Source organism: Typopeltis vanoorti, chromosome 8 (genome assembly GCF_054136105.1).
Source record: "Typopeltis vanoorti isolate ZY-2024b chromosome 8, IOZ_Tvanoo_1.0, whole genome shotgun sequence".
Lineage (NCBI taxonomy): Eukaryota > Metazoa > Arthropoda > Arachnida > Uropygi > Thelyphonidae > Typopeltis > Typopeltis vanoorti.
Window position 1 is genome coordinate 113652949 of NC_143556.1, and position 18336 is coordinate 113671284.

The following is an 18336-nucleotide window of genomic DNA, read 5'->3' on the forward strand; positions in this document are numbered from 1 at the left end:
ATTAAGTGTTTTCAATCAAATGATGACATAGCGGGCCTCATACTTAGATGGGGGGGTTTTCACTCGGAAACTCGGGTTTTTCGTCCTTCTAAACAGGCCCCTTGAACACACAGATTTACAACCATAAATATTGTAATTAACGGATTCAACCAGTCTGGTATGGACAAGAACTCGATGGAGAGTATCAGATCACCAGTATTCTATTACATATGATGCATTTCAGATTTAAAATTAGACAGATATAACACCACGTTATGGACAGAGAGACATTTATTCTTGAACGTGATGCATTTACATCCAATAGACCAGCAGTGATTCGAACGGAGACCTAAAACATTTTCGGTGCTAATGGAAGCATTTTTTGTTGACGGCCAGTACCAAAATGACAGTTCTGGAGGATTTTTTGATACACTGAGAGATGAGTCTTTATATATTCTTATAACAAAGCCCGACAGTCGCTCTTTCCGATCGGTCTGTTCCACCTGTTATGCTTCAGGTCTCGTTTGTCACATTCGCTTCAGGTACTTTCTCTTGTCATGCGCGACCGAAACTGGACTGTCATTGCTTACGGAGGGTCAAATGCCAACTAGAAGTCTTTTTAAGGGAAGGTCTCTTTTTTCCTGTCAGATTATTTTCTTCTTACCCCACTTCGATCAAACTTAATGAGTTCTTTCCACTTCCCCTTCCTCCCAGAAACGCCATCGCCAAGGTTTTAATACACCTTACAAGCAAGAAACAGAATCGACAAATTTTAAAACCTAAGATCCCGTTCGGTTGATAATTATTGTGAACACGCATATTCGAATTAAGGAACTGCATTTAACTTTCTGCTGTACCCTGTTTTTGAATAATACTAAAGGAGAAATAGACGTGATCGAGTTTCGAAATGTAATAATCAGTTATATGTCACATGATTCTTTTATTGTTAATGTGGCTGGCAGCAGGTTAAAAAGAAAAACGCCCAACAATGTCATTTCTATCGTTTGTCAGAATTCTATCAGCAGGTTACTGATGAAACAACAAAAAAAAAATAAAATTGTATGAGGGGGAAATGGAGCATTTTTTAAATTCTTTTTAACCTTCTTATCGTAAAGCCTGCTGCTATGTAACAATTTTTTACTAGTAAAATATTTTAAGGCACTTCCTTCAAATAAGATGCATAAGGTTTTGCTTGAAAGATTTTTGTAAATATTTTTTGCTAAGCACACAAAACAGAAAGAGCAGTTAAATGGTTTATACTCAGCATTCCGAAGGTTTAATTTATTCTTCGTTTATTTTCCACAGCAGAAAACAAAGCCTTCCAAATAAGTCCTTGCGCGCTGAAAGTTCTGAATTGCACTCAAGAAAGAGTGACTATTCAAGTCATTTGATTAGATGATTAATGGATGCAAGGAATAGAAATCAAATGAGTGACTTCACAGAAATTACAAGGCATTACTATAACAGCTTCGTTAAGGTACTTTCTCAGGCCAAGATTGTTAATTTGTCCAAGATCTGTTTGCTCTGAGCGATTATAACACACTTTCACAATTGCTCACACTGCAAATTACGGGGACACACTCCATGTCTTACCAGTTCCGTGAAAATCTTCTCTCATTCGCTTGAGTTAATTAAAGTGGCTAAAACCCCTACTCAATCATGTTTTCGTGTATTAATAAAATTACCTACCTTGGCTAATACAAGCCAACATCATGACAGACACTCCTCAATAGATTACGAACTTTACTTAAATAGATAGTGTAACATAATCGTGCGTGTCCACTAAAAGATAATTAAGTGTTGTATCCATGGAAATGGTTATTTGCATTTTCTCAAACTAAACAATAAAACTAAAGGAATTAAAAAAAAAAACGTAACACAATGGTGGTAATTGTTATTTTTGTCTCACTATTAGATTCCACATAGATTATGGTTCTCAGTAGGTGAAGACAGTAAGAATGTCCTCCATGTCCAAAACATGCCTACCAACAATGATATCACTTGTGCAGTACACAATACCTAAATGTGTTGATTCTTTACCGTTCCCAACAATAGTGTGATATGCACGTGTGGAAAGTACTCGCGTGGAAATGCACATTAGCACTCTGAAGAGATATTCTTGTGTTCTGTGTTGTCAGCTAGCAGCGAAATCTTTCATGCGTATTTGAGCGGAAAAGAAGTGCGGGAAGCAAGCAGAGGTAGGGGGAAACACGAAGTCGGCGAAGCGATCAAGTTGCAGCGTCTGGTGTTTCCGAACATGTAAGACAACGCCGTATTATCATTCCCTCTGCAGCTGTGTTTTCCTTCAGTTTTTTTTTTTTTTTTTTCCACAGACCAAGTCTGTCAAAACATTCGATTATTGCGGTTATCTTATTTCCAAGCGCGCACGCACACACCTGGATAAATGTGTGGCTTCAGTAATGTCCTCTGCTTGCTTGATATCCACATTGTTTACATGAATCTCTTTTCGGCTATCGTATGTGTTACAAATTTAATTTTTTTAAATTTGTAATAAATAATATTAAATAATTTTGTATTAAATAATAATTTAATACAAAGACTGTATTAAATTATCTGCACTCATTTCACACTCTCCTTCTGCAGTTACTTTGTTGGACCTATTTTCCGTGACCCACAGAGCATACAGTTTCAGAATTAGTACGTGGATCTCCCTGGTGACAAAAAACGAAACCACTTCTCTTCTATCATTAAAGTGACGAGTACCATTTGGCAGATTGAGGACAAATTAATTCCTGTTGTTGATGTTTCCTGTCAGAAGACTTAGTGGTTTAGTGTAGACACTCATTGATACGCTTTCAGTGAAATTCCTTATCGTTCTTGCTCTCACCCCCCCCCCATCTGGTCCTTACAACCCCCCAGAACAGCGGGATTCACAAACTAAGCTTGTCAATGACAATTTACTTTGAAGTTATCAATGCATTTCTACCATCCGAGACTAACGAATTAGTAGAACTAAATTGCGTAGGATATTATTATCAGGATCTACGATAACTAACAGACTAAATTTGAAAAATACGCTCGGCTTGCACATATAATGTATTGATGCACTACAGTCTTAATTTTTGTTAATCAACCAAAGATAAACGAAAACCACGGACTGTGCACTATTTCTTTGTCTATTTCATGCTCTACTTTCGTAAATATATTAAAGAAACCGGTTCTTCATGGCAGTCTTACGGTTTACGTTGTCTCAATGAAACACTAAGCCCTGACAGCTGTGGAGTTCTCAGAATAAGCTGTTGTAAACTATTGACTTACTTCAAATGTGTCTTTTTATGTGAATCCCACTCACGACAGATTTCATTGTTCTTCTAACAAATATAGCCGGGAAATTGTTTTGTGAATAAACCTCCTCTATAGGAGTCCAAGAAGATAAAATGCAGAGGCAATGAAGTCATTCAATTTTTTCGAAGTCAACAAGAATTTCGATAATCTTTAATTAGTTGAAGTTCCATTAAGCAGAACGATCAACATGTAAGAAAAAACATTGAAGCAAACCGTTAAAAATAACATAAAATGACATTATTGTGTACAGAAATGTTTGGCTAAACAAAACAAAAAACAAGTTTTTTATTCGAGACGAATGGAAATTTTCTTTTTTTTGTATACAAAGTAAAGTTATTTTAATAAGTTTCGACACACTTGCATCGTATTATGCATGGTTCTGAGCGTGCTACTGAAATATCTTTTCGATCATTTGATGTACCATTAATAAGGAAATATGATAACTACGATGAAAACTTTTAGAAGGTAAGAATAAATTCTCGGGTTATCTTACACGGAATGGTTTCTCAGATCAGCAGCGTTTAGAATAACTCAGAACTGCAAGACTTACTCTGACTGGCTAATCAGGTTAATCTTGAAAGCAGGCCAACCTATTATTAGAATTTCGTAATTGTGGATTTGAAAGTGTTGTCATCATAATATTAGTTTTTCGTGGTAGGAAATATATTGACACAATGCTACATTTATCGTGTTATTCTAGACAGTGGCATTAAGCTCTTCCTAAATCGCTATTAATTAATTTTATTTATTTGTTTTGCTTCTGAAATTATATATCTCCACGGCAAAAGCTAAAAAAAAAAAAGAAAAAAAAAAGAAGAAGAAAAAAAAAAACGAAAGCCGTGGGCTATGACCCCTGACCTAGGATTTCCATGTCAGGAGAAAGAAACTGACATCCCCGGGTGCAAAAGAAGAAGGAGAAACGCAAAAAGAAAACAAACGACCGAAAAGAGTGACATCATCTTGAATGCACATGACCAGCTCTCCTCTACATATCGACTCTCGCAATTAAACTGGGAAGGAAGGCCACTACTAACGCATTTATTTAATTACAGAAAGTATTTCACATCACAGAAAGTATACTACTTCATTCAAAGACCGCTTTGAATGCGCAAGAATGGATATACTCAAACATCACGGTTCCAATTAAAACAGACCGAAGCAATCTTAATAGGGACACGATAGCTCGCGCAGAAATAACAGATTTATTCTCTATGTAGACTCACTACATAGAGAATTTATGTAACTGAACACCATAATAATTATCTGTCAGCATTCTGGCAAACATTTTATCATCCACTAATGAGCAAATAGGATTTATTTACAGTAAGAACAAATTAAAAAAATTCCTGCGAAGTATAGTAAAATTTGTGTAATTCTATAATCGCCGCTATTAATGAAAATGTGCGCATTTTCATGGAGACAGTTGACTGCCATCCATATAACTTCCGCCTATTGCGTTTTATTTTATTCTTTTGAATTCAAGGATATTTGTGCCTTAAGTCATCCAACATAAACCTTTGCTAAAATACATGCTAAATATTCACACGACAAATATTTTGCCATAAATGGTGAATAACACCACCCATAGTACGACAGATAAAATTGGAGAAAGAAAAGAAAAGGATTCTGAGATGACGAAACATTTTTTTTTCGGGTTTAATTTCAGTATTAGCCTGTGTAACTCAGTCGGTTTCGACGATACCCTCTGGTCGGAAAAACCTGGGTTCGAATCCCATCTAGGACGCTAAGAACTTTTACCAAGACTTTCAGATGAAAGTGAGTTAGCCGGTATCATACGAAACTGGAAGAGTTTTACAACCGGGGTTTCATCCCGCCCGCAAAACAGGCAATCTTGCCAGAACACACGCAACATATAGACATGGAAATATGACCGCCTTATTACGTTTCGAAATCTAGTTTCTAAAGCCTGATTGCTACGGTTTGGTCTACGTGAAAGCGTAAGAAGGAATTTCAGTAATGATGATAAAAAGCAGCTTCCTGATAACAGAAGCTGCTTTTTAACTTGCGTGAACAGCACTTTGATATTCTTGAGAGTTGCCAAGACTGCATTTTTGTGTATTAAAGGCACAGTAACGAACATATTATATAATAAGGAACATTAAAATAAATAAAATATTTCGATGTTAAAAAGTGGTTAAAACCATGCTTTTTATCGAATTTTGTTTTCGGAAATCCCCCCCCCCCCTCATTACTCAAAAGTGAGTGTACTTAAAATCGTCATAATTAAAGTTTATAGAATTAAAGTGGTGTTGCAATATTTTCCCTCCAAGATGAGAAAATAATATTTTACTCGCAAACAAGCTAAGATTACTTGAGAATTATACAGCACTCTTGGTGTATATGCCAGAATTCTAGTTTACTGACATCATCTTTAAAAGTCGTAAACTACGAAAATGAATAAATGTTGAGGCCAATACACGCGTTGCCTTTCTCAAGGAGTTCAATGAACGCGAGGTTGCTCTCAGTCAAACCCGCCCTCATTCAGACCTTTTGATCTCCAATGTTTAACGCGGATACTTAAGCTCTCATGAACGAGTATGAGATTCGCCTGTTTCGCGATGCGCGTCCTCTGAAAGCATCCTAGTAAAGATGTGTTTAAGCGGACGTGCTGACAAGTCACTCCAGTCCGGATCGTCATCAACAAAAGAACATTTTTTAAAAAATCCTGTAAACCTGCAACGCGTCTTTCGAGGCACCTAAGTGTCATCAGTTGTTACACTGTTATCCATTTTCCACGCTGTCACCCTACGGAAATCGCCCGTGAAGGAAGCCACCTTACCCTATTACAACTGCATAAAATTGAAAAAAGATATTCCTCATACGCTGGAGCACGAGAGGAAAAATACGCAGTTTTATGTTGATGGGAGTCGCTTTTACACTTCCGCTGAAATCAAAAGACCTTCCTGTTTAAAATTTTATAGCTCAGGGTTTTCTGATTTTAATGGACTCCTTCAGCTGACCTTCCATGTCTCTTGTTGCATTAGCATTATATCTTTAGTTTATTTCATATTTATACTCGCACTTAATCTCTCTCTCTCTCTCTCTCTCTCTCTCTCTCTCTCTCTCTATCTGTCTTTATTATTGTTTTGTTCCATTGCTGTTATTCATGTCGAAGATTCTGGAACATAAAACGAATTCAACTGGAATGTAAACAACTAATTTACTACCGTAAATTAATTATTTACAGCCGAGGTTTCTCTAGCTTAAGCAAGCATTATCATGGGCAATTTAACACTACACAAACTAAAACGACCTGGATAACAAGGACAGTCACGTGTATAGAATGCTACAGTGGCGCTCTTCCTGGTGATTCCTGTTGTTAATGCTGATCAGTAGATAGGACAGTGTGACAAAATATGTTTAAAAATCATACCGTCTTTTCTCATGAAAAGCACATAAAACAGGCCATTAGAACACATGTAATTAATATATATATAATACACTGGGCTCATAGCCTGAGTTACTTCTGCCATAAATCTAAATAAACTAAACCTGACCAAAGTAGTTCATCCTGTCTGTCAAACATATTGAGTTTCACTTTGGCAGAGGATGCTGTAGACACGAAGGAAGAAGAGAGGATCTAGGAGATCCTTGATTTGTCTTAAGAGTAGAAATTTTGTTTAGAGGTTTGTGTACAGTTCTGATTGTTTGTAGTTTCAGGAGGGAGCCCAGTTTATCTGTTGTGCCTTTGATGTAGGGTAAAGATATAGTGTATGTGTATTCTGGTTTGGAAGATGGGGATTTGCTGTTCTTTTTAAGGAGTTTGACCAGAATTTTTATGGTGTATCCATTTTATTGGCATTGTGTGAGTAGAGCCTGTTCCAGGTACAGTGCTTGTCCTAAGGGCGAAATTCGCTGTGCCCTGGGCGCTAAGGTTTTGAAAATTCCAAGGTTCTGGACAGGATGGTGGTGTGAATTGGCATGCAGGTATCCTCTCTCTCTCTCTCTCTCTGTGTGTGTGTGTGTGTGTGTGTGTGTGTGTGTGTGTGTGTGTGTGTGTGTGTGTGTGTGTGTGTGTGTGTGTGTTGTGTGTGTGTGTGTGTGTGTGTGTGTCGGCTTACGGCAAACTGCATATATGATGAACCCGGCAAACTGCCTTCTTGCCATCCAAGAAGGCAAGAAGTCCTTTTCTTTTACATCGTCTATATACCTCAACTGTACCTTGAGCTTGATAGGGGGGGGGCAGAATTAAGTGCCAAAGATTCAAATGATGCCATGTATAAGTGTGGAGAGGAGGAGGAGGAGGGTGAAAGCGGGGAACCCATTTCTACATCTTCAATTTGTTTAAAGATTCGGTTGTTCCAGCTAAAATACATTGATTTAAGGCAGTGCTTAAAGAGCACCAAATATGTAGGGGATAAATTTTGGACAGGAGAACTAATGTATCGCCTCTGAAACATTTGTAAAAGATACGACACACCAAAGCTTACTGAACGATCGTTCTACTCTAACTTAAGGTTTTGTATAGTGTTTTTAAAATGTATGGAGTTTTTTTTTATATATATGTAAGAATGTTTTGCCGATGTGTTTGGTGATTTCGGATGCCAAATGTTTGCTAGTTTATAGGTGGGACAATTTATAGCATCCACGATGGGGCACAACAGGGATTCAGGTTTATGAACCTTAGGCAGCTCGTATAATTTTGGTGTATGCATATAAAAAAATTTCGTCTGGGCACATTTTCAGTAAGCAATTTGTAATGTTTTTTAGCAGGCTTAAAGTTTCGTTTTTAATTAATACTGCAGGGTTTTTTTGCAATATGCAAGTAAGTTGCTGTATCGGATAACAATGCTTTCAGTTTATTATTGTAATCGTCAGTGTTCATGACAACCGTAGCATTGCCCTTGTGTGATTTCACTATTAATATGTTTTAATTCGGTTTTAAATTTTTCAGAGCTGCGTTTTGTCCTTTGAAGATGAGGAGGACTTACGATTTTAAGTACGGTAGCGGCTTCTAATCTAATGACGGCTGATTCAACGAAAGTTTTTTGGTGGCGAATTAGATGTTTGCCATTATCTGTGCACACAGAATTTTTGCTAGAGCAATAGTAAATTTAAACAGCCTACTTAGGATTTTTGACTCCATATTTCGAACCTACAGGAAGAACTACTTTGGTCCGGAGAAAAGAACACAAAAAACACATCTGGCATGGAGAACCAAAAAGCGGACCATCTCAACATGCTATAGTGGTCTTTTTCTATGGAAAAGGACCACTTCATAAGATGAAAGAAAGCCAGGCTACTTTACAAATCCCAGTTCAAATCGGAGAGACTGTTTCTGGAATCTGCACAAGTTCTAAATTAACTTCATCAGAACGGACAGTATGATTTTAGACAGATTTTGGCGCACTGCCCTATCAACCCATCAGCATTAACAACAGGAATCACCATGAAGAGCGACACTGTCGCCCTTCAAGCACGTGACTGTCCTTGTTATCCAGGTCATTTTAGTTTTTTTCATTGACTGTGTGGTGTTAAGTTGCCTCTGATAATGCGTGCTTAAGCTAGCGAAACGTCAGCTGTAAATAATTAATTTAACTAGTAAATCATTTGTTTACATTCCAGTTTTCTGTTCCAGAAATTTCGACATGAATAATTATGTTTTGTTGTTTTATGGTTTTATGTAACATGTTTTTAATATGCATTTTAAAATATAAATATTCGCTGTTTCCAGCTAATAAAACGTATATTTTAACCAACGTTTGATTAAAAAATCTATCCATCTCTTCTCTCTTTCCCTGAGTTAAAAATTGCTTGCTGAATTCCTTTTGTCCCTTTTTGCTTCTGCTAAGACGCTGGATTTATTAACATTGATGATTTAATCGATTGTATTTATTCATATAAAGTTTCCTCCGTTTTCTCCCCCGTCCCTATTGGGATGAGTTGAGCCCCCTCATTGGGGGGGGGGGGGTTAAGTATTTATGGATGTAGATCCGTGTGTGTTCACGGGGCCGGTTTGCGGGATGAAAAACCCTGCTGTCCACGCCCAAGACCGGCTAACTTGGCTATGGCTGAGGAAGATCCTTAAGCTCCTCACTTCGGCGACGGGAATCGAACCCAGGACACTCCTTCCCCAGGCATATGGTTGCGAAGTGCAAAGCCACTAAGCTAACCGCGTGAACATTTAATCGATAATCTATCAGAACGAGATGGTTGTGTTTATATCAAGGCACAAAATTTGTTATGTCTAATAAGTGGGCGTCTCCTACAGGTACTATTTTTTTAATTTGTTTTTATTTTATTTTATTTTTTTATTTTTCAGGCGGAGAATTCCAACTAGTGGCACAAAAATGCTGATTACTTATAAGCTATATCAATTTCAAAGGGAAATGTAATGCTATGGGTGAAATGTAATTGTTATAGATAAGAATGAGAAATATGTTTTAGCTTCACAGCTTAATGTGCCGTTTGAAGAATTGTATTAAAACTGTCGACGACTGAGCACCTTACTTTCGGAAAGGCCAGCACTTCAGCCTACGCCTTTAAATACTGCGTCACGACAAACGATTTGTTTCACTCGAAAAAAAAATTTCCCGTCAATGCGACGATAATTTTCGTGCTTTGGTGGATAATTCCGTATCATTTTAGCATTTAACTTATATACTAAAGCAGCACTTTATAAACCAAGATTTAATCGGTCTTGAGGAATTTAGTAACGATTCATAGATCCTTAACTTCATAAAAATCAGTCCAGGAAGGGCGTTGTGGTGGTGACCTAAAACGGGATGAACATCACGATTCGAACTCAACATGTTCATTGTCAATCACGCGATATCACGTGATGCGAGTTCTCACCTGACGGCCGATCACGCGTTATCGCGTTGGCGTCGCTAACTAAATAAAAAAATGAAAAAAATTTGGCCATCACATGAAATTCCAATTTTCCGCTTGGCAATGAAAGTGTTAAAAATTGGTGCAAAAAAATCTGATGTTATTATTGACTCTTAACTTTAATCATATTTTTTCTACTTAAAGCTTTATTTAAGTAGAAACATTACGCAAATGAGTTTAATAACATACCGAAATTCATTTAAAATCGTTTCGGAATCAATTAGCAAACCGCAATCATTAATTAAAAAATTAGCAATAAGCACAGCTCTCATTGAAGAACAGTCAGCAGAGTTGGTGATACATTTCAGCTGACTAACGAAGAACCTTTTTAATTTAATTAATTCGACTCATTTTCACAACACATAATATACAGGTTAAAGTGTCATTTCTGAAATCTGTCTTAATAATATTATCAGAAGGAAGAAATGCAATATGAATAAAACAGAGATCACTTTCTTAGATGCAAACAATTTAAACTTCCGAATCAAGCAACTTAGAGAGGAATCATAACAGTTATTATAATTGAACTTCCGTATTGTTGAAAAGCAAACTGAATAGCTTCCTTTAACGAACAATAATGAATTATGAGGAGTCGCTTATCACGATCCTAAAAACGCATGCGCGCCAGCATGAACAATGTATTAAAAAAGGGTCGTTAATTAATTAGGACAATTATTTCTTTGTATATTTACATCAAGCTGAATGGAAAGACTGGGTTTGAGTCTTGTCTAGCAGAGAAGTATCGGGGATTTACAAGTGAAGGTGAATTGGCGAGTCTCACAATGAGGTCGAAGTTTTTCCCTCCGGAAAACTTGGGTTTTTATTCTCACCAAATCGTCCCAGAACACAGGCGTAGAAATGTGCGGTCATCGCTGATCTTATAAATGCTCTTCCTTTAAAGAACGAGTGCAGCCAACATGATTCTAAACGTGCTTTTATGCAGCCACTTCATAAAATCGTGTCTAGAAAAGCTGCTTTCCTAGAAAGAAGAAATCAACAGTAAAACTGAGTCCTGGAGAAACGTTTGAAATCAGGTTTCACCCGAGTTAAAATATATAAAAAATATTCCTTGCTGATAATATAATTTAGCTTATTGTAACGAGTAATGAAAATTTATTTGTTTAGAGGGAGAGAACTGTTCTTGATATTCCTACCCTTCAATTTCCTGATCTTTTTATTTATGTTTACTTACTCTTTATAATTACTTTGCATTCATTTTAATCTTCCATTTTCAGGTGCCTGGCACAACCAAGTATTTCGACTACAACCAGTCGACAGTCCGGCTATGATAGCTTCGTACTTCGGTCGCGAAAGGAGAACTTATTCCAACCCTAAATCACTTCCTGGACTTTACACTGTTGATATTGAGTCCCCAACAAGAGACGTTACAGTAAAAGTCTATGTATCCACGAAGCCAGATGCCAATGCTCTTTATTATCCTGAGCTTCCATCAGATCCTAAAGTGGAACTCGTGAAAGTTCGGAGAAACAGAATCCTCATCAAGTGGAAGGCAAGTCCTACTTCCGAGAAGGGAACTCCTATTGAATACTGTGCCGCTGCCAACCCAAGAGAAAATTATTCCACATTTTGTGCCGTCTCTTCCGACCTTAGAGGAGACGTTCCAACAACTCCTCCTTCATCGGCAGGCTTCGGATTTTCATGGGAAAGGACAACCAGGAGAAGCTTCACTTCTAAGGTGACTGATTTAAGAAAGAATGCGGAGATGAAGTCTGATGTAATATTAGCTTGCGTGGGACAAAAAACATGGCACAGATTTTCACGTCTGAAGAAAGGAACCACCTACTATTTTGACGTATTCGTCATCAACCCGAAAACTAACGCTAGCTCCTCCTATATAGGTACCAGCGTCGCCACAAAGAATGTCACCACTCCAAGTAAGCTACGAGACAATTCTATCACCTCAGTTGCTCTTGTAGAGTCTAATAAATTTACTGTTACCCACAAATACTTCTTAAACTCCCAAGTAGACGGCGTATGGTTCTTCATTCAGTCGTGCATTGGTCCTGGTCCTGTCCACGTTTCCGTATCAAGAGAGAACAAAGAACTTCTCTCTGCAGAGGTCATGGATATAAAGCTGTTGACGCTGTCCAATCCTCCTAATGGAACCTACGTCATTACCCTTCATACGAAGCTTCGTAAAGTAAGAAAAGCAAGAATCTGGGTAAGCAAGAAATATCAGTCTTTTCCTTTCCCTACTCTTCCAGTTGACCGTAGTGTCAAAGTATTTGATACTTTAACTACGTGCGATTCGGTGACACTTGGATGGCCAACGGCACTTGACGAAAAAGTGAAGTATTGCATTTATAAAAGAAGAGTCACTGCTGGTTTAATGAAAATGTTTGCAAAACCTCAGAACGTCTGTGATGAACCCCGAGAGGGCAGCACCAGTCGCGAGAGTGTTCTGTGTCGCCGCTATCATCGTTTCAGTAGACAACGATTTAATAATATTATAATGCAGAGAATACAAGGATTGGAACCGTCAACCACCTATTTGTTTGAAGTTCAGGTCACCAAATCCAAAGGAAAGATGTTACCCTACGAACAAGTGTGGGTGACAACCAGGAAGACATGCACATATCCCCGAACAAAACGGTGACTGTTGGTTCAAAGGATTGAATGAAAAAAATGCGTTATGCAATGAAGTACAAAGTCTGCAACAGTTGAAAACAGAAATAATTTCCTAAACCAAATAGTCTTTATTCAATTAGTTCCTCTGAAAGTTATTTATTCAGCTTAGTTTCCCTATTTAAGTTCGATTCTAGACAACTATCCTTAAAAACATTTCTAAGAAGGGTATTTTAAAGGTGATTAATCGCTCTTTCCTCTAGAACTGGAAATAGTAAGATATAAAAAAAACATCCCAAGACGTGTAATGAACTTGGTTTTTCTGCAGTGAGTGTGACCTGAAGAATGTGATGAGTCTTAAGGTTGTGTGTCCAAAAACTAAACTGTGGGACCCAATGAGACAATGAACCGTTATGCCAGAAGTTGTGCTTCTTCACTGAACTTTGGCGAACACACAATAGGGTTCTCTGTGGCAATTCTCGGTCTTGAACTATTAAGAGTAGCGCACGTTTCTACTGCGCGAGTGTATGTGAGTGGGTTGTTATGGAAACCACCAAGTACCATATTCTGAAAAAGATGTGATTGTGAAGGTGTCACTCCGGTGTTGCTATTAACTAAATTTGTTTCTAACCTGCAAGTGGGGACACGCGCTGTTAATTCTGAAACGCACTGCTAAACAAGTCTTGACAAAATGTCAATTCTCGTAGCGAGGCAAACTGCTTCTTTTTGTATGAACCATTCTCTTTCACAAAAAGTTTGATTTTCAGTAGACAGCTGTGTTTTATAAGAAATCAGGGCTTACACAATGTGACCAGAACTCCGGAAAAGTACAAAATAATTTGAATAATTAGAGCTAGCCTTACATTCTGATTTATGTTTTTTAGACATCACCGAATCTACGTTTTTAACTCTACAGTTATCTCCAAAATATAACTGAAACACAATGATTATCTATTGACAATGTATGCCGTGCTTGATCAGTGATAATTCATCGCTTATATGACATTATTTCTGAGATTGAACCTGCTAAAGGAACGTGTAAAATAAAGATCTATTTAATTAATTTGAGAGAATGGTTTAATATCTTCCCAATATGAATAGAAATCCATTTTAACGATGTTATGCACAAAAATATACATTTTACAAGCAAAATGTGTTCTACCTGCCCTAAATCCTCTAAACTGACTTACAAAATAAGAAATATTATTTCTGTATTTTTTACAATTTATTATTTTGATTATTATTTATTTAAGTTTAATTTTTAAACAGCTTGATTGTTATAATATTTTTGCGCGAATAATGCTTCAAAGTGTAAAAATTGATCATGTTTCAACAGAATGCAAAAGAATGCTCGTTTCAACGTTTTATACGTTGAAACCGTAAAGGAAAGTCTCTCTATTATTTTTCTATCAAAAGCCCTGATACTAGCTAAGTTATACTCAGACTCCACAGAAGAGTACTGTCCTTGTTTCCTAAATAAATTCGAACCCAAATCTTTTTCCGCCCATAAGGCGCTTTGTGAGCCATGAGCGGGTAATTCCAGAAATTGCTCTTTTATTCTCAGCTCTTTAAACAATTAAGTTTAAAGGTTAAGTTTCTTAACCTTTTCTTCTGGTTATCCCCAGTCCCGTTTTTAGAAAAAAGATTTATTCAGTTATTCACGATCCCCTACTTCAAATAAAAGTAAAACTGTCTTTACATTTGATCACACTGTACAAGCTCTTTACATGTAACACTCAATTTAAAAATTAATAATATTGAAGTTAAGAGTGTTTAATTGGACGCCCTTCAGTTGGACTCGCATTTAATTGATCTCCCTTAGAATAAAGTAATTTTAGTTCTTATTTCTCGATTTTTCTGACACCCTCATTATTAATTAGGATAATCCGATTTTTAAGGATAAATGGCTTCATTACACTGTCTGAGCAGGTAATGTTAAAATTAAGTGTGATGTAAAGAAAAGATACCTATGATCATATTATAAATGACTAGCGTTTTTATCCTACAAAGACATATTCACATTTCAAGTGAGGGATCATAGCTAAGAAACCTTCGTAAAAGTAATAAACAGTGCAGAATTCGCTACAAGCTGAGCAGATCATCCACACCAAGTTTCATTGTGATGATTGTGGGCAACCGTATTGGCCCCTATTCTTTACCCAAAGTGTTGCAACTTTGCTTTCCATTTATTTATATGTAATTGTAATTCTTGGAGAATTACAATTGTTTCCTATCACGTAGATTTTTATTTTAATCACTTCAACCCTCAGATTAGATTTTTATTTTTATTTTTTTTACTTTTAAACATTCATAACATGTACAGAGTGATTTCAATCCGGTGCTCCTTTCACATACTGAAACGAATAAAACCTAGAATCGAAAAAACAGAAGGAAAGAAATTTACTCTTAATTCTAAACTCTAATGATGGACCTCAAAAAGAAAAGAAAAGAAAAAAAAACCTTGTTTGAAGAAGGAGTGATTATCAAGAAGAGGAAAAGGTTGTTGGCAATCTTCAAGCATACAAAAAAATAAAGTAAAAGAAATCTGCGCTAAAAAATAAAAACAGCCTTTCTTTGAAACAATGCTGTTCTTTCTAACATCTGGTTCACACCTACTCGGAAGCTTTGTTAAAATGATTCAAATTACCTCCGTTTACAAAACGCTCTTTATAAAACACTTTATATTTAAAGAATAATTAGAAAACTCTCTAAACGTTTTCAATAAAAACGGTAATTTACTAGTCTTAAGTAATTGAAATTAAGTTCTGATCACACACACATATTGTGTTTCTGATGAAAAAAAAAAAGGTAGAGTACGACAGTTCAAAGTTGTGATTGTGGTAAATGTTGTTTCATTTAAATCTTCAGAATGATCCTCCTAGTCGTCTGTAGGGTTCAACTGTACCCTACAACATTAATGTTGTACGGTACAGTTAATAATAATCAACTTCGCTATATTTTATTCCTCTAATTCAGCATTCTACTCGTTTTTGAGATTCTTCGCCCAAAAGACATTATCAGGATTTGTACACGCACCAAATAATGACCATCATCCTACCACTTACGACAAGTCAATGTTGTCGCCTGTTTGCATTTTAAACAGAAAAAAAGCATTGTAAGTTTTCTCGCTGAATACATCGATTTAGTTAACTGCATTCATGTTTAGTTTAAAGCTGATTTTGGTCCCAACGTACCTAGTTATATGGTTTCACAAATATAAATAGAAACTGTGCTTTAGTAAGAGAGGTAATGCTATTCGCTTTTGTATAAATTATGAATAGTTGGATCTTTGAAGGAAGTCGTTATAAAAGTAAGTGTACATATTAATACTGTCGCAACATTGTAAAATTTATTTAATTACAAAAATTCATCAACAGAGTTGCGAGTTTGCCATCCCTTTTTCACAAGAAAAAGGATTGGATTAAAAGAGAAATTTCAACGAAATATGGTGAGTTCCACAATAGCGATCATGACTGGTTACTAGAACTTCATTCCGTGTTTGTAGTTATGTTTTGAGTTTCAAGAAAAATAAACTTAAGACTCATTCTTCTTTGGCCGCAAACCATCCATTGGAGATTTATCATGTAGTAAAGTAATAATCAACTGTGTTCTTTAAAAATTTAAATAAAAAAAAATAGTGGTACTAGAGAAGTTGTAATTACAGTCATCCCTCGACTTACGTCTGGGTTCCGTTCCATCAGGCAGGACGTAAATAGATAGATGAAATCAACAGAGTTATAGGTGTTAGGGACATAACTGTAACAAGTATACTGTCATAATTTTTAAACCTTATTATAAAACTGTACTGTGACTGCCACTATAAAACAGGAGAATAATCACCCAAATCTTCCTCTACAATCACATCTTCATTACCTTCCCTACGTGAAGAACCAGGCTGCGGCACTTCTCGTGTAACCTTTGTTTTTTAATGAAAATGTCCGATGTTCTTTGCTTATTCCTCTTCTTCTTGTCATCATAAATTTGTTTATAGCAAGCAAACGCATCATGTACTTTCCTTTCTACTAAATCAGTAGCATTCAACATTGTGGTCCATGTCTTCAACCATTTTGAGAACATCGCTAACTGCAGAGAACATTTCTGCAACACTCTTCCCTGTAAATTGCTTAACTATCTCTTCTTGTTTCTCGTTTCCTTGTTCATTTTCTTGTTCTTCCTCTTCTGCAACACGATGCTCCTCCAGTTCGACCAATTCTTCGTTGGCCAACTCTTCAGGGACACTTTCTGAGTTGAACTATGTCATCATTCACTTCAAGATTCAGGTTGTTTGCTAGGCCCACTATTTCTTCACTCAATTTACAAAGGTCTTCATTTTTTTCAAAACTTCCAAAGTCGTGCACAAACCTTTTTAATGTCTTTTTCCATATGCCACTCACACATTGAGAGATCACTTCGTCCCAAACTACACCAATATTTTTAATAGCGTGAAAAAAAACATTGAATGCTTTTCAGAATTACTTGAATCTGGTCGTTTCCTTCATTAGCAGAAATGGCTTGTGAAAAAATTTTCCGTAGATAATAAACCTTAAACACCACTAGAACTTCATGATCCAGCGGGTTGTATCAATGAAGTAGTGTTTGGAGGAAGAAACATGACCTTGAACTTGGTGAGGATCACCGATATAAGACGGATGACCTGGAGCGTTATCTAGAATTAATAAAACTTTTAAATTCTACATTTTCTTTCACATAATAGCTTTCTATTTCACTCGCATAATAGCTGATTAAGGCATCCCCTAACAATTTTTGAATAATCCACGACTTCTTATCTCTCTGCTATTGAACTGGAAGAATATGCTTGCTAATGATTTTGAAGGCTCGTGAATTCTCACTGTGCCATCTCACAAATGGTTTCAGTTTTGATCCGGCCACATTACCCCCTAAGAGAATCGTAGCATGGTCTTTAAGAGCTTTGAAACCGGGTATAGATTTTAGCTTTTTTGTAAATGAATTGTCCGCTAGTGAATTTTTTCCGAAATAAGGAGATCTCATCCATATTAAATATTTGCTGTGGCAAATAATTTCCCTTTGTAATCACTTTATCCAATTTCTCCACAAACTCCTCGGCAGTCTTCTCATCGGTACTTGCAGATTCACCATACATTTTCATATTATGCAGAGCAAAACGCTGTTCGAATCTCATGAAGCAACCGGAAGAAGCGTTGAATTCGTAGTCGTAATCGGGCCCTGCTTTCTCCTTCAACATGCTGAAGAGACTTAGTGCCTTAGTGGTTATGGTCATAGTGCTAAGAGATATGCGCTTTTGGTTCGGGTCTTCTGTGCATGATGAAAATAGCTTTTCCAATCACTGATAGGACCTTGACATTGAACTTGCAACTTCGTTTCAAGATCAATTGCTCCTCTTTTTCTGCGATTCTTAACTAGGTTTTTTAATTGGATGTGTAGGGGCCATGTTGCACAAAATGTCGCGAAATATTTAACGATAAATAGACAAATAACATATTTTTCAAACACAAAATCAAAATAGTAACTACAAGATTAACCGAGAGAGGTTGCCACTGAATGCGCTGTTGCCTCTGCATTGTTGCTAAATAAAAACCTTTTTATTTTACGCTCGCTTGCGTCTTGTTCGAA

The 18336-nt window shown here is 36.6% G+C and overlaps 1 protein-coding gene across 2 annotated transcripts in view; it reads left to right on the forward strand.

Annotated features, from left to right (window-relative positions):
• The window catches only part of LOC150104293 (protein NDNF-like), a 67240-nt gene extending 53454 nt beyond the window's left edge, over positions 1-13786 (forward strand). For both annotated transcript variants that reach the window (XM_090396898.1, XM_090396899.1), the window contains one exon: positions 11373-13786. In XM_090396898.1, coding sequence (XP_090253024.1) covers positions 11373-12754 — 1382 coding nt within the window. In that variant the 3' untranslated portion in view covers positions 12755-13786. The remainder of the gene's footprint in view (positions 1-11372) is intronic.
• The last annotated feature ends 4550 nt before the right edge of the window (positions 13787-18336 follow it).